The sequence below is a fragment of the Bufo gargarizans genome, unplaced genomic scaffold (genome assembly GCF_014858855.1).
Source record: "Bufo gargarizans isolate SCDJY-AF-19 unplaced genomic scaffold, ASM1485885v1 original_scaffold_1782_pilon, whole genome shotgun sequence".
Classification (NCBI taxonomy): Eukaryota; Metazoa; Chordata; class Amphibia; order Anura; family Bufonidae; genus Bufo; species Bufo gargarizans.
Window position 1 is genome coordinate 60,064 of NW_025334513.1, and position 14,130 is coordinate 74,193.

The 14,130-nt window shown below is 51.8% G+C and overlaps 1 protein-coding gene across 2 annotated transcripts in view; it reads right to left on the reverse strand.

Moving 5' to 3' along the window:
* The window catches only part of LOC122923640, a 31,268-nt gene extending 17,746 nt beyond the window's left edge, over positions 1-13,522 (reverse strand). Inside the window, exons 1-11 of one of the 2 annotated variants that reach the window (XM_044274492.1) lie at positions 13,413-13,522; positions 11,974-12,021; positions 11,673-11,779; positions 11,184-11,311; positions 10,267-10,397; positions 9,638-9,784; positions 2,338-2,737; positions 2,191-2,256; positions 1,007-1,070; positions 414-586; positions 7-249 (exon numbers count right to left, since the gene is read on the reverse strand). In XM_044274492.1, the coding sequence (XP_044130427.1) occupies positions 7-249; positions 414-586; positions 1,007-1,070; positions 2,191-2,256; positions 2,338-2,737; positions 9,638-9,784; positions 10,267-10,397; positions 11,184-11,311; positions 11,673-11,779; positions 11,974-11,997 (1,483 nt within the window). In that variant the 5' untranslated portion in view covers positions 11,998-12,021; positions 13,413-13,522. Of the gene's footprint in view, positions 1-6; positions 250-413; positions 587-1,006; positions 1,071-2,181; positions 2,257-2,337; positions 2,738-9,637; positions 9,785-10,266; positions 10,398-11,183; positions 11,312-11,672; positions 11,780-11,973; positions 12,022-13,412 lie in introns of both variants that reach the window. The other variant, XM_044274491.1, reaches the window with a different exon arrangement.
* Between the last annotated feature and the right edge of the window lie 608 nt (positions 13,523-14,130).

Sequence of the window (14,130 nt, forward strand, 5' to 3'; positions counted from 1 at the left end):
CCGTACCTGTGATCAGCCCGGAGGAGCTCAGACTCAGGCGGCGCAGGCCCGGGAAGCCTCGCAGCTGTCGGATCAGGTCATTGGTGCAGTAGGGGTAGCAGCTCAGCGTGATCCTGCCGACCGGGCAGCCGGCAAACAGCTCCAGGGTCCTGGGACGCAGAAGCTGCTCTTTAATCATGTAATCAATTATCATCTCCGCCAGATCCGGGGTGAGCCCGGACAGAGAGCCGGGGTACTGCATGCTGGGGGCTGTGGGGAGAGGGGGGGGGAGTGATCAGTACCACATACACGTGTCATATCCCACCACACGTCAGTACCGTATACACGTGACATATTAACCCCGTCATGTCTGGGGCTCGGTCAGTACACTGGTGTTACCGGCTGTGAGATGGTGGACATGACAGCAGACTTGCCAGTGATGACGGGCATTGCCCGGCGCAGCGTCAGGCTCCTCAGTGTGGACACCGCCGAAGTCCTGGAGATCCTCGGGGGCTCTGGCCTCTCCACGCTCTCCTGACGCATCTCCGCAGCCGCCCTCGCCATGACACGTGGAGGATGAAGGGAGGAGCCATCGTCATGCGACAGCCTGAGAGACACATAGGGCATCGGATATCACCCTATTATATGTCACCCTATTATATATGTTAGACAAGGGCGTTGAACGGGACACCTCTAGGGTGGGGCTCAGTGGTACTTTAAAATGTTGTAAATTCAAGATAAACCACGGCACTCAAGTTCTGTGGCATGCACACTACCATCTATAATGTCTAAGGCCATGAACAAGGTCTAGGTTGGACCGGAACGTTGGCCAGTGACCTCATCTCTTCTGGATGGATGATAAAAAAAAATTAGAACAAAATAAAATAAGAATTTCATGCCACAGAACTTGAGTGCCGTGGTTTATCTTGAATTTACCCAATTATACATCACCCCATTATACATATCCCCCCATTGTACTATATACCGGGTCTCCCTCTAGTATATGCCCCCATTACACCACACTCACCGGAGTCTAACGCCGTTCATTGGCCACTGGTGGGACTCCGCGCTGACACCATCATCCTGCACACCTGAATGGGGAGGACGGATACAACGGGTTAAAAACCTGCAGCTTATTCCTTCATACCTTCCCCCTGCGTGACATCTGTACATAGCAGCGTCGTCGTCCGTCCCCCCCCCCCCCGCGACATCTGCACAACATTTGCACATACCGCCGCCTCCCCCTGCGTGACACTTGCACATGGCGCTGCCTTCCCCTGTGCAACACCTGTATATAGCACAGTCCCCCCTCCACAACACATAGCCCTGGCGCCATCCCCACCGTGGGGGACACCTGTACATGGCACTGCCTCCCCCTGCGCGACACCTGTATATAGCACGGTCCCCCCTCCACAACACATAGCCCTGGCGCCATCCCCACCGTGGGGGACACCTGCACATGGCACTGCCTCCCCCTGCGCGACATCTCTACGTATTTACACAACAGCATAGAAGTCAGGATGGCGGTGCCTCTTGCCGTCAATACAGTAAACCGCAGTTACCATGCTCAGCAGCCCATGCGTGAATGGAAAACTGCAGCGCGTGCCGCGTCACGTGTCCTTCATTGTGTGACATCAAGAAACATGGAAGTCCAGCGGAGCGTTGTCAGCGATCTCCCGTGTGTAGATTACACCGCAGTCATAGGACTCATGGCGGCCGTTCTGACCAAGGGGATGCGGTCGTTCTACGTCCTGAAGGACGGAGGGCACGAGACCTCCGTCTACCATTTCAGGACATGTTGGACATTTGTCGTTTCTGATATTTTTGTCCTTGTTATGTCTGTCACGTAGGACAAACCATCCGCCCTATGTTGGTGAGGTCACTGGGGGCAGCAGAAGGTTGTCCTCCATCAAGTCCTCCTGAGGGACTGATATGGCGGCAATGCCAATACGCTGAGGTTAGCTGGGATATCTCTGGCGGGAGGGGAGACACAACATTTCATTTGCACATGAAGCGGAGTGAATAGCTGGACCCTCAAGGTATGAACAGCCATGGCAATCGGGGTCCTTCTTTGGATTTCAGACGCTTGAAGGAAGTGCTTTTTAAGCTATGTATTCTAGGGGGCCCTGACTAGACGAGACACAGGCACTGCTCTCGACCCTGGGGGGGACCTGAATCTGTAAGCTGCTATAAAACACCCACCTTCATTACTTGCTCCTCCCTCTTCTTCCTCCTCAGCTCCACTCTCCTCCTCCGGCACCAAGCGATGCCCGCGCCCTAAGGATGAAGAGGGCAGACATCTCTGGTAAGTAGGTACATTCGGAGGACATATACTCCCCTCCTTCTTTGCATACATACCCCAGCAATGCTGCAGCGCGGGTTCTGTCCTCATGTGGACGTCATGGGCCACAGCTTGGGCCGGGGAGCGGAGGATGGGTCGCAGTCGCTCTCCTTGCATCATCAGCTCATCTGTTTTGCACATGGGGGGCTGCAGGGAAGACTCAGGGGGCTCTGGGGTGGGTGGGTTCCCGGTGGGTGGGTTTCCGGGGTGCACACACAGGGTGGCATTGGGGGTCAGTCCCAGCTCCTGGAGGCTGCGGGGTAGGTCCTGTTCTGTAAAGTGTCTGGTGGGAAACGTCTGCAACAAGCGGCAGGGGGCCAGCGCCGGCTGCAGAGCGTGCACATGATCACATACGCTCTGCAGCCGAGAGTCACCCGGCAGACCCAGCCGCACCGACTGTCCGGAGGGAAGACGCACCTGCAGAGGAACAGCACATGATCAACGACACATCGTATGTGACATAACCATGACACATCATACATGACCACTGACACATCATACATGACTCGTCATACATGACAACTGACATCATACATGACCCGTCGTCATACATGACAACTGACCTGATCAAAGAAAAACTGTTAGACCTCAAAAGACCTGCAAGATGACCCAGGAATCTCAGAGAACTGGAAGACGTCTGCAAGGAGGAATGGAGGAGAATCTCTCAAAAGAGCGGAGCATGCAAGACGGCCAAGGAATCTGACAGAAGTAGAAGACATCTGAAAGGAAGTATGGATGAAAATCCCTCAAAAGAGCAGAGCCTAGAAGACGACTGCAAGACAGCGCTGGCATGGCGAGTGCTTTCTCTTCAACCAGCTGATCAGCAGGGGTGTCAGACCCCTAACCGATCTGATATTGATGACCCTGAGGATAAGTTAAGTTATCAATAAAAATAACTTGGGCAACCCCTTTAACAAGAACAGCAGAGGTGAAGAGAAGGTCTGGGAGACCAAGAAAAATGTCAGAGACAGCTGCTGGTAGGATTGTTAGAAAGGCAAATCAGAACCTCGCTAGACTGCAAAAGACCTTCAGGAAGGTTTAGCAGACGCTGAAGTTATGGGACATTGTTCTATATGGACTTCATAGAAGAGTCATCAGAATAAAACCTCTCCTGCGTCCTCACCACAACATTCAACAAAAGAACTTCTAAATAAGCCTGATGTGTTCTGCAAACAAGTCCTGAGGACGGATGAGGGTAAAATAAAGCTCTGTGGCCACAACGAGCAAAAAGGTATGTGTGGAGAAAAAAAGGCCCAGAATTTCATGAGAAGAACACCCCTTCAAACATTAAGCATGGGAAGGCGGGGGGGGGGGATCATTGTGTTGCAGCAAATGGCGCAGGCAATATTTCACAGGTAGAGGGAAGAATGGCTTCAATGAAATTCCTGCAAATTCTGGAAGCAAACATAACTGTGAAAAAGCTGGGGGGGGGGGGGGGGGGGGGAAAGAAAAGATTGCTAATACAAATGGATAATGATCCTAAACACACCTCAGAATCCACCATAAACTACCTCAAAAGGTGCAAGCTGAAGGTTTTACCGTGGCCCTCACGGTCCCCTGATCTGCTGAAGGTTTTACCGTGGCCCTCACGGTCCCCTGATCTGCTGAAGGTTTTACCGTGGCCCTCACGGTCCCCTGATCTGCTGAAGGTTTTACCGTGGCCCTCACGGTCCCCTGATCTGCTGAAGGTTTTACCGTGGCCCTCACAGTCTCCTGATCTGCTGAAGGTTTTACCGTGGCCCTCACGGTCCCCTGATCTGCTGAAGGTTTTACCGTGGCCCTCACGGTCCCCTGATCTGAACATCATTGAAAATCTGTAGATAGACCTTAAAAAGAGCAGAGCATGCAAGATAGCCCAGGAACCTCACAGAACTGGAAGACGTCTGCAAGGTGGAATGGAGGAAAATCCCTCAAAAGAGCAGAACATCCAAGATGGCCCCGTAATCCCACAGAACTGGAAGACATCTGCAAGGAAGTATGGAGGAAAATCCCTCAAAAGAGCAGAGCATGCAAGATGGCCAAGTAACCTCACAAAACTGGAAGACGTCTGCAAGGAGAAAAAGGAGGAAAATGCCTCAAAAGAGCAGAGCGTGCAAGACGTCTCAGGAATCTTAGAGACCTGGAAGACGTCTGCAAGGAGTGTAGTGCCCTAGAGCAGGGAGTACTTTGACATTTGCTTATATCCCTTATGCAAAGTTAAAACTTCTTACTTTATTTCTCTTGAAAGGGTTAACATACTGTTTAATACTGTGTACCTGCATTTTATATGTTGTGATATATATCCTGTTCATTATCACTGTATTTACATGGCTCTGTGGAAAGGGTTAATGAATACTTTATGAGAGACTGTTAGGACTTTGATTGAAAAGCTGGTAATTTTCCACACCTGCCATAGGGTTTAAAGAAGAGCATGTTTTGGAGGGAAAACCCAGACTTGTTTACCACCCAAAAAAAAAAAAAAAAAAAAGACAGCCTGACCTTGTGACTGTCTGGTTTAGCTCTGTTGTTATGTCTGGAGACTTGTTTTTGTCTGGAAAAACTGCTCTGTCATTGCCATTGAGGATCATTGAAGCTCTAATTTAAGTCTATACCAGACGGAAGCTGAAACATTGTATCTGTTTGTGCCGAGTTTCTCCACTCAACCTCTCCCACTAGAACGTTCCAGTCTAGCTAGAAATGGTATATAAGGAGAGCAGTCAGAGACCCTAGTGTTCTGCAGTTAGGGAGCAGTGCTTGGAGGGGAGACTCTGCCAGACTACTGAGTGACCAGAAGAAGACGCTGAGCTGGGGATGCTGAGCCACAGACCATGGGTCAACAGCCCTTTGACCAAGAAGCCATCCGGATTACTGAGCTACAGACCGTGGGCCCTTGACCAGGATGCCAGCCTTCGGAGAGAGGGGGACAGCTAGCTCAGGCATTTCCTCAGCATCAAACTCTTCTTCTGCCAGGGAGGAGACTGGAGAAGCCAGCCCTATGCCTCGCCTGTATTGTTTTATACCTGAATTCCTCCAATTAAGAAGCACCCTGATTTACTAGTATACATTTTTACATGTAACTTATAGGTCACCAATCCTCAATACTTCAAAGGGTCCAAGGAACCTATGAGCAAACTTGTAACTGGGAACCCTTAAGCAGATGTTTTTGGAGGAGAGACATACCTTATCTCCAGACGAGAACTGAGGCGGTTTTCTTCTTCTCTTGTCTGCATTCGCTTTCATGCGAGTTACCGCTTTGTTGATGCAGTCCTTTGCGTCACGACAAATCTTCAAAAAATCTGTACAAGAGGAATCCGCAGCTGGTACCCCAGGAGATGTAGGAACAGGGAGAGGAGTACGAGGGTATTGTCCATAAATGACAAAGAATGGAGTGGATCCAGTAGACTCACTAGAGTGGTTGTTGTATGAGAATTCAGCTCAAGGTAGCAATTGTACTCAGTTGTTGTGTTGGGCCGAAACAAAATGCAGGCGATAGTTCACTAATATTTGATTGACCCGCTCTACTTGCCTATTGGTCTGGGGATGATAACTGGAAGAGAAGTCCAACTCAATTTCGAGCAGCCGGAAAAGAGCTCTCCAGAGCTTAGAGGTAAACTGGACTCTGCAAATCGGAAACAATATGCCAAGGTAGACCATGTAAGCAGAATATGTGTCTCACAAACAGTTTAGCAAGTTCAGCAGCCAAAGGAACGAAGTGCGCCATCTTGGAGAATCAGTCCACCCATATAGCTGTACATCCGGCAGAAGGGCAGATCTGTAACAAAGTCCATGGCAATATGTTGCCATGGGGCATCAGGAACAGGAAGAGGTAACAGCCCAGGTGGTTTGGTCCTGGAGACTTCATTCTGAGCACAGATGGTGCAGGCAGACACATATTCACGCACATCCTTAGACAGTGTGGGCCACTAGTAGTGGTGAGACAAAAGTTCTGTGGTCTTGCAGATCCCTGCGTGACCAGCCAGTTTGGAGTTGTGCCCCCAAGCTAGAATACGTTTTCTCTTGGCAAATGGCACAAATGTCCTACAGGGAGCCACTGTGATCAAGCGAGCAGGATCTACAATGTACTGGGGCTCCTCCTGCTGGTCGGAGAAGTCAAATGACCGAGACAGAGCATCCGCCTTGATGTTCTTCTCAGCCAGGCAAAAGTGAAGCTCAAAATCAAAACGGGAAAAAAAAAAGTGCCCACCTGGCTTGGCGAGGGTTCAAACGCTGGGCAGTCTGCAGATATGTAAGGTTCTTGTGGTCGGTGAAGATCATCACTGGGTGCTGGGCCCCCTCCAATAGATAACGCCACTCCTCCAAGGCAAGTTTTATGGCCAGAAGCTCTCCGTCTCCTATACAGTAATTCCTCTCAGCAGGGGAGAAGAGCTTGGAGGAGAATCCCCTGAGGAAACACAAGTCGGGACTCAACTCATACTGGTTTGTATTTATTTTAGGACATACTCCCATATGGTTTTGGTATTAGCTATTTTGCACTAGGCACTTTATATTTATGTCTTATGGGGCAGTTTATTTTATCCTTCCTTCTGGTTTGCATCTGCACTGGAGTTATTACGAAGGTCTTTCTTTGACCAATTCCATTGTTATGCTGTCCACACCAACATCATATTTCTGGGAGCCTGTATTTTTTATGTATAATGAACCAGTGTCCGTTATTTCTTTCATGTATATGTATGCCACCATTTTAATTTTTTTAATTTTATCTATGAAGTGATTCATAAAATATATATAGATTTAATATCAATTGGTGCTGTGTATAGTTTTGGTGTGTAGGAGAATCCACATGTAAACATCTTGCCCTTGGAACCTTTCTGTAGTAAAATAGCACCGGCTCCTATGGAGGAGGCGTCCACTTCTAAAAAGAATTGGCGGGAGACATCGGGATGTCGCAGAACAGGTGCAGAAAAAAGCATCTTTAATTGGACGAAGGCGGCCTCTGCCTCAGGAGTCCAGACTCTGGTATTCACCCTTTTTTAGTAAGAGCAGAGATCGGAGATGTAAGATGAAAAATTTGGGATGAACTGACGACAGAAATTAGCAAATCCAAGGAAGCGCTGTATAGCACGAAGACCCTGTGGGCAGGGCCAGTCCATTACTGCATTCAGTTTTTCAGGATCCATCTGCAACCCGGCATCAGAGAGGATGTACCCGAGGAACGGTACGGTAGATTTATCAGTCGATTCTCTCTCATCCGCTGTAAAATTAAACGTACACGCCTCCAGTGAGTGGTAAAATCTGGAGAATAGATCAGTATATCGTCCAGGTACACTATCGCGCTGACAGAGCAGTCCCGGAAGATATCGTTTGCCAATCATGGAATACCGCGGGAGCATTGCACAGACCGAAGGGCACGACGAGATACTCGTAGTGTCCATCATGAGTGTTGAAAGCAGTCTTCCACTCATCACCCTTTTGAATGCGGATAAGGTTGTAGGCGCCGCGCAGGTCGAATTTTGTTAAGACCATAGCTCCCCGGATCCTGTCAAAGAGTTCGGAGATTAGCAGAAGAGGGCATCGGTTCTTGACTGTGACCTTATTCAGACCTCGATAGTCGACACAGGGCCGTAAGAACCCGGTACCAGCTAGTGAAGGAGATTTCCAGATAAACCCCCTCTTGAGATTCTCCTTGATGTAATCAGACATCGCTTGGGTCTCAGGAAGTGAGAGTGCGTAGACGCGACCGCGAGGAGTGGCGGCACCAGGCCGAAGGTCAATCGGACAATCATAAGGACGATGAGGAGGCAGGGTCTCGGCCTCTTTCTTAGGGCTCATGCACACAAACGTATTTTTCTTTTTGCTTCCGTTCGGGGTTTTTTGCGGACCGTATGCGGAACCATTCTCTTCATTGGGTCCACAAAAACAACGGAAGGTACACAGTGTGCATTCAGTTTCCGTATCGCAAAAAAGTTGTGCATGTCCCATTATTGTCCGCAAATCACGATCCAAGGCCCCATTCAAGTCAATGGGTCCGCAAAAAATACAGAACACATCACGGTATTCCACGGATCCATACTGTAGAAATGCTATGCCCAGCCCATATTGCTCATGTGTTTGGTGATTAATAAGTTACCGTTTCTGATCCGCAAAAAACAAATCACATACGAACACCATACGGATGTTTTGTGGAATAACGAAAGAGGACTTAAATCAGAGAAAAAAATAAAAGATTAAAAAAAAATGATACGGAACAACAGATCCGTGAACAATAGCCCGCTAAACAACAACGATCATGTGCATGAGCCCTTACTGAAGACATCCGCAAAACTGGCATACTGCTGCGGAAGTCCAGGCAGGTCTTCAGGTACAGTAGGCGAGGAAGCAGGTCGGACCTCTGATAGGCAGGTGGACTGGCAGGAAGATCCCCAACGCAGAATCAGACTGGAGTGCGCTGACGCAGCCAGGGAAGACCAAGGATAACCGAATTCACGGACGCTGGCAGCACATAGAAGGAGATCATCTCAGAGTGCAGAACCCCTGTTCACAACTTAAGGGGCATAGTAACAGAGCACAGGTTCGGGAAGTGGCAGTCCATTTACAGAAGCCACTGACAGAGGCCTTTCTAGACGGATGGTAGGGGGCCGGTACTGATGGACCAGAACTTGCTGAATGAAGTTACCGGCTGACCCAGAGTCCAGGAATGCAGGCCCAGACAGTGTGACTCCCTTGTGAGAGAAAGTCACCAGAACTGAAAGTTTTTGCGGCGTAAACATTTCTGGTCAGACAATCAAGGCGCTCTATTAGCATGGGCTCTTCAGATGGGGTGGACACTAGAGGAAGAACCAGCCTCTAGAAGGATGGAGCCAAACAAGGTGGTCTTCTGGTGCCTGCGACCTCCTTAGAACGTTCCCTGAAACGCATATCTATCCTTGTGGCCAAGGTGGTCAGGTCAGAGTAGACGGACGGTCGCGACCAGCTAATTCATCCTTAATCCAGTCAGAAAGGCCCTCCCAGAACACCGCCAGTTGAGCCTCATTGTTCCATGCAAGTTCGGCAGCCAGGGTATGAAACTGGATGGCGTACTGACCCACAGACGAGGAACCCTGTCGTAGACGCAACAGAGTTGATGCAGTGGAGGACGTGCGGCCGGGCTCTTCAAAGACCAGCAGTAAGGTAGCCAGGAAAGACTGCAGATTAGCGGTCTCCGGACCTCCATGTTCACAAATAGGATTTGCCCGAGCAAGGGCCCCATCCAGACAGGGGGCGCACACCCCATCCATCATACAGGGGGCGCACACCCCATCCATCATACAGGGGGCGCACACTCCATCCATCATACAGGGGGCACACAATATAATGCTCCTCTGCGCTGCCTGCACTTACCATCAGGGCGCAGTGATTGTGGGCGGCTGGGCGGGCGGTTAGGTGTCCTTGGGTCTCTTGCTGCTCACCCACTGCCGACGCCATTTTATCCTTGTCCTGTTGCATCTGCCGGTCCTCAGCAATACGCCGAAGCACAAGATCCCGATCCTGTGAAATGAGGATCACATGATAAGAAACTCCCCAGTACATACCGGAATCCCCAGATATCCCACACTGCTGAGAGGCACTGAGGGGGTTAATAAACCTGCCCAGAAAACTCAGCACGACTCCTTGTCTTATCCATCATGTCTGCTGCTATATGATGACTTACACTCCTGTTACCTTTAGTGCTGCTACATTAGGACTTATACCCCAGCCACCTCCAGAGCTGTAGTCACAATTCTGCTGTTACATAAAGCATACTCTTGTCACTTCTAGATCTGCAGTCATGACATCATGACATATGTTGCAGTTGTATCCAGAGCACCATTCAGTTATGCTCCAATCACAGGATGAGCTGAGCCGAGCCACCATCATTGTCTGACTGGTGCAGACACTACATCCCCTACAATGCAGCACAGCATGCTGTGGACCAGCAGGGGGCAGCAATGAGGCCATGTCCGTGTGACAGGTCATTTCCTTCAGCCCACCTTCTTCTTGGTGCGTTTTTCCTCCATCACCTCTCGCGCCAGGCTGGCACTGTGCCTCTCCTCATACTCTCTCCTTTGCTCCATGCGCCGGGAGCTGGGCAGTGGCTGGAGCTCTGGAGATGATGGGGATCCTGGAAGAGATGGAGGACGTCAGCGGGTGTGGGGAATGGCATCCCTACCATCATCAAAAAGCGTTTAATAATGTACGACAAACTGAGGGAACGAGAACACACGACCTCCAACCAACACATCCTAGACCAGCCGGGTCACCCACCGACTCCACACATCCTAGACCAGCCGGGTCACCCACCGACTCCACACATCTTCTGACCAGCCGGGTCACCCACCGACTCCACACATCTTCTGACCAGCCTGGTCACTCACTGACACCACACATCCTAGACCAGCCGGGTCACCCACCGACTCCACACATCTTCTGACCAGCCTGGTCACTCACTGACACCACACATCCTAGACCAGCCGGGTCACCCACCGACTCCACACATCCTAGACCAGCCGGGTCACCCACCGACTCCACACATCCTAGACCAGCCGGGTCACTCACCGACACCACACATCCTAGACCAGCCGGGTCACCCACCGACTCCACACATCCTAGACCAGCCGGGTCACCCACCGACACCACACATCCTAGACCAGCCATTATTTGTGTGCCCGGTTATTCACAGTGGATCAGGACACAATGGCCGGCCGCATGGATAATTAGCCAGTGAACTTTCTTTTCCCGCCTCTTCAGGTTCAGGAGTAGATTCCGCTCGTGGTGAGGACAACTCCCAGGCTCTCTGACGCTCCCTCAGGACATACACTCACACATGCTGGAAACGCAGCCACGCTCTCTGATTACATTTGGAGGGAATGAATGATTGCGGTCTGGAGGGGACATCATGTGGTCTGACCTGAGGAGGAGGACTCCTGAGATATCTCCCCTCCTCCTTCTAAGGGGGGATTGAAGGCGGCCACGGCTCCTGGCTCTGCTGCCTGCTGGGCGAGGAGCGTTCCCCGGGGCTGACCGCCTTGCAGGATCCTGCAACACAAAGGACATGACAGTGCTGCACACTGATAACCCTATAAATGGACCCTGCGGGGGCCCCACAGGGGTAGAGACAAGAGGCGCTGTGAGCCCATCTTCACCCCCTCACAATAGATAATTGTCATCAGCCATCGGCAGTCAGCATAGCAAGTCAGGTGCCCCTGGGGGCTAAATAGACAGCAGTGAGCTGCGCGAGACGGCCCGGCAGGCGACGCCCCAGCTGCGCGAGACGGCCCGGCAGGCGACGCCCCAGCTGCGCGAGACGGCCCCACGTTGTGCTCCGTGTACCACAGGTCACTGACCAGACTCTTGTCTACCGCACCGTCACAGTGCGCCCCCTGCACGCGTCACTCACCACTCTGCTGCGTCCTGCACCCTGAAGCATCCGGCCCGGAGCGCGGCCTGAACCTGAGACTCATCGAAGCCCATCTCATAGAGTGCCAGGAGGAGCTCACCGATCGTCTGAAAGAAAAGAAGAGTGAATGCACCCATCCCCCGGCAACCAGTCACCCGAGAATATCACCTATATGAAATACACAGGCGTATAGTGGGGGTCATCATCTACAGGTCATACAACAAGAGCATCCGGATGACAGGACATTCCGGTAAACTGGGGGTCATGTGACTGATCGGTATAATACGGGGTCACCCCTCACCCCACTTCTTGTAGATGCCTCCATTGCCACAAGATTCTGGAACGATCCCTAGAAAATAAGAGAAATCATCAGTCTTCACAGCCCACAGGAGGCCGGCGCCGCGCGGGAGGGGAGGCTACAGCCCACAGGAGGCCGGCGCCGCGCGGGAGGGGAGGCTACAGCCCACAGGAGGCCGGCGCCGCGCGGGGGAAGTCTCCACTGTCTCACACCGCGCAGTCTCCACTGTCTCACACCGCGCAGTCTCACACTCTGCACAGTGTGAGACAGTGGTGTATACAGAGGAGACTGCTGTCTCACACTCTGCGGTCTCCTCTCTCTCTCTCTCTCTCTCTCTCTCTCTCTCTCTCTCTCTCACACTCTGCGGTCTCCTCTCTCTCTCTCTCTCACACTCTGCGGTCTCCTCTCTCTCTCTCTCACACTCTGCGGTCTCCTCTCTCTCTCTCACACTCTGCGGTCTCCTCTGTATACACCGCTGTCTCACACTCTGCAGTCTCTCCTCTGTCTCACACTCTGCAGTCTCTCCTCTGTCTCACACTCTGCAGTCTCTCCTCTGTCTCACACTCTGCAGTCTCTCCTCTGTCTCACACTCTGCAGTCTCTCCTCTGTCTCACACCGCTGTCTCGCACTCTGCAGTCTCTCCTCTCTCTCGCACTCTGCAGTCTCCTCTCTCTCTCGCACCCTGCAGTCTCCTCTCTGTCTCACACACTCTGCAGTCTCCTCTCTGTCTCACACACCCTGCAGTCTCCTCTCTGTCTCACACACTCTGCAGTCTCCTCTCTGTCTCACGCACTCTGCAGTCTCCTCTCTGCAGTCTCCTCTCTCTCGCACTCTGCAGTCTCCTCTCTCTCGCACTCTGCAGTCTCCTCTCTCTCTCGCACCCTGCAGTCTCCTCTCTGTCTCACACACTCTGCAGTCTCCTCTCTGTCTCACACACCCTGCAGTCTCCTCTCTGTCTCACACACTCTGCAGTCTCCTCTCTGTCTCACACACTCTGCAGTCTCCTCTCTGTCTCACGCACTCTGCAGTCTCCTCTCTGTCTCACGCACTCTGCAGTCTCCTCTCTGTCTCACGCACTCTGCAGTCTCCTCTCTGTCTCACGCACTCTGCAGTCTCCTCTCTGTCTCACGCACTCTGCAGTCTCCTCTCTGTCTCACGCACTCTGCAGTCTCCTCTCTGTCTCTCGCACTCTGCAGTCTCCTCTGTATACACCGCTGTCTCACACTCTGCAGTCTCCTCTGTCTCACACTCTGCAGTCTCCTCTGTCTCACACTCTGCAGTCTCCTCTCTGTCTCTCGCACTCTGCAGTCTCCTCTGTATACACCGCTGTCTCACACTCTGCAGTCTCCTCTGTCTCACACTCTGCAGTCTCCTCTGTCTCACACTCTGCAGTCTCCTCTGTCTCACACTCTGCAGTCTCGCTGTATACTCTACTGCCTCACACTTTGTTCTTCTCAGTTCTCACACTCTCTTCTGCTGTCTCTTGCTTCCTCGGTGGACCTGTCACTTTTCCGCATGTCTCGGCGGATCTGCTCGCTGATTGGTGGACAGGCTTGTCACTCACACCAGGCTGCAGACGGATTGCTCGTCGCTTTTTATCTCCGCCTCCTGTCGATTGTCATTGGACAGTTTTACAGCAGGCCCCGCCCATTAGCCGGACTTTGCCATTTAGCAGCTGTTATTCTGTGCTGGCGTCTTCAGCCAATAAGAAAGAGAAATGTAGTCGCTGTTCTCTGATTGGACAGAGCGCGATTGACGGACACAAGCGAATAGCTCCGCCCCTTCCTGTCGTCTTGAACTGCAGCGTGACAACTCTGTGACGTCATTACGCGCAGGAGTCGCCATGTTTGATTGTTCTGCCAGCGCTGCAGGGACAGCGCCCCTCGCAGGCGGCTCCCTAGAGACCTGGCCGGTGTAGGCTGAGCCTGAGGAGCCCGGCTTGTCAGAGGCGAGGTCCACAGGATAGCTGGGGCCCTACTAATGTGGACTTTGGGGCCCTGAGCCCTTATTAGCCTCAGTCCATGACAGGATTGGTTCTGTCTCCTGTTACTACCAGCAGGTGGAGTCCTCTCCTTATATGGAAGCTGGGGGCGGTGCACCTATAAGCCCCTCCCACAGGGGACAGATATATAATACCTCGCTGGCAGAGAGACGCCGTAT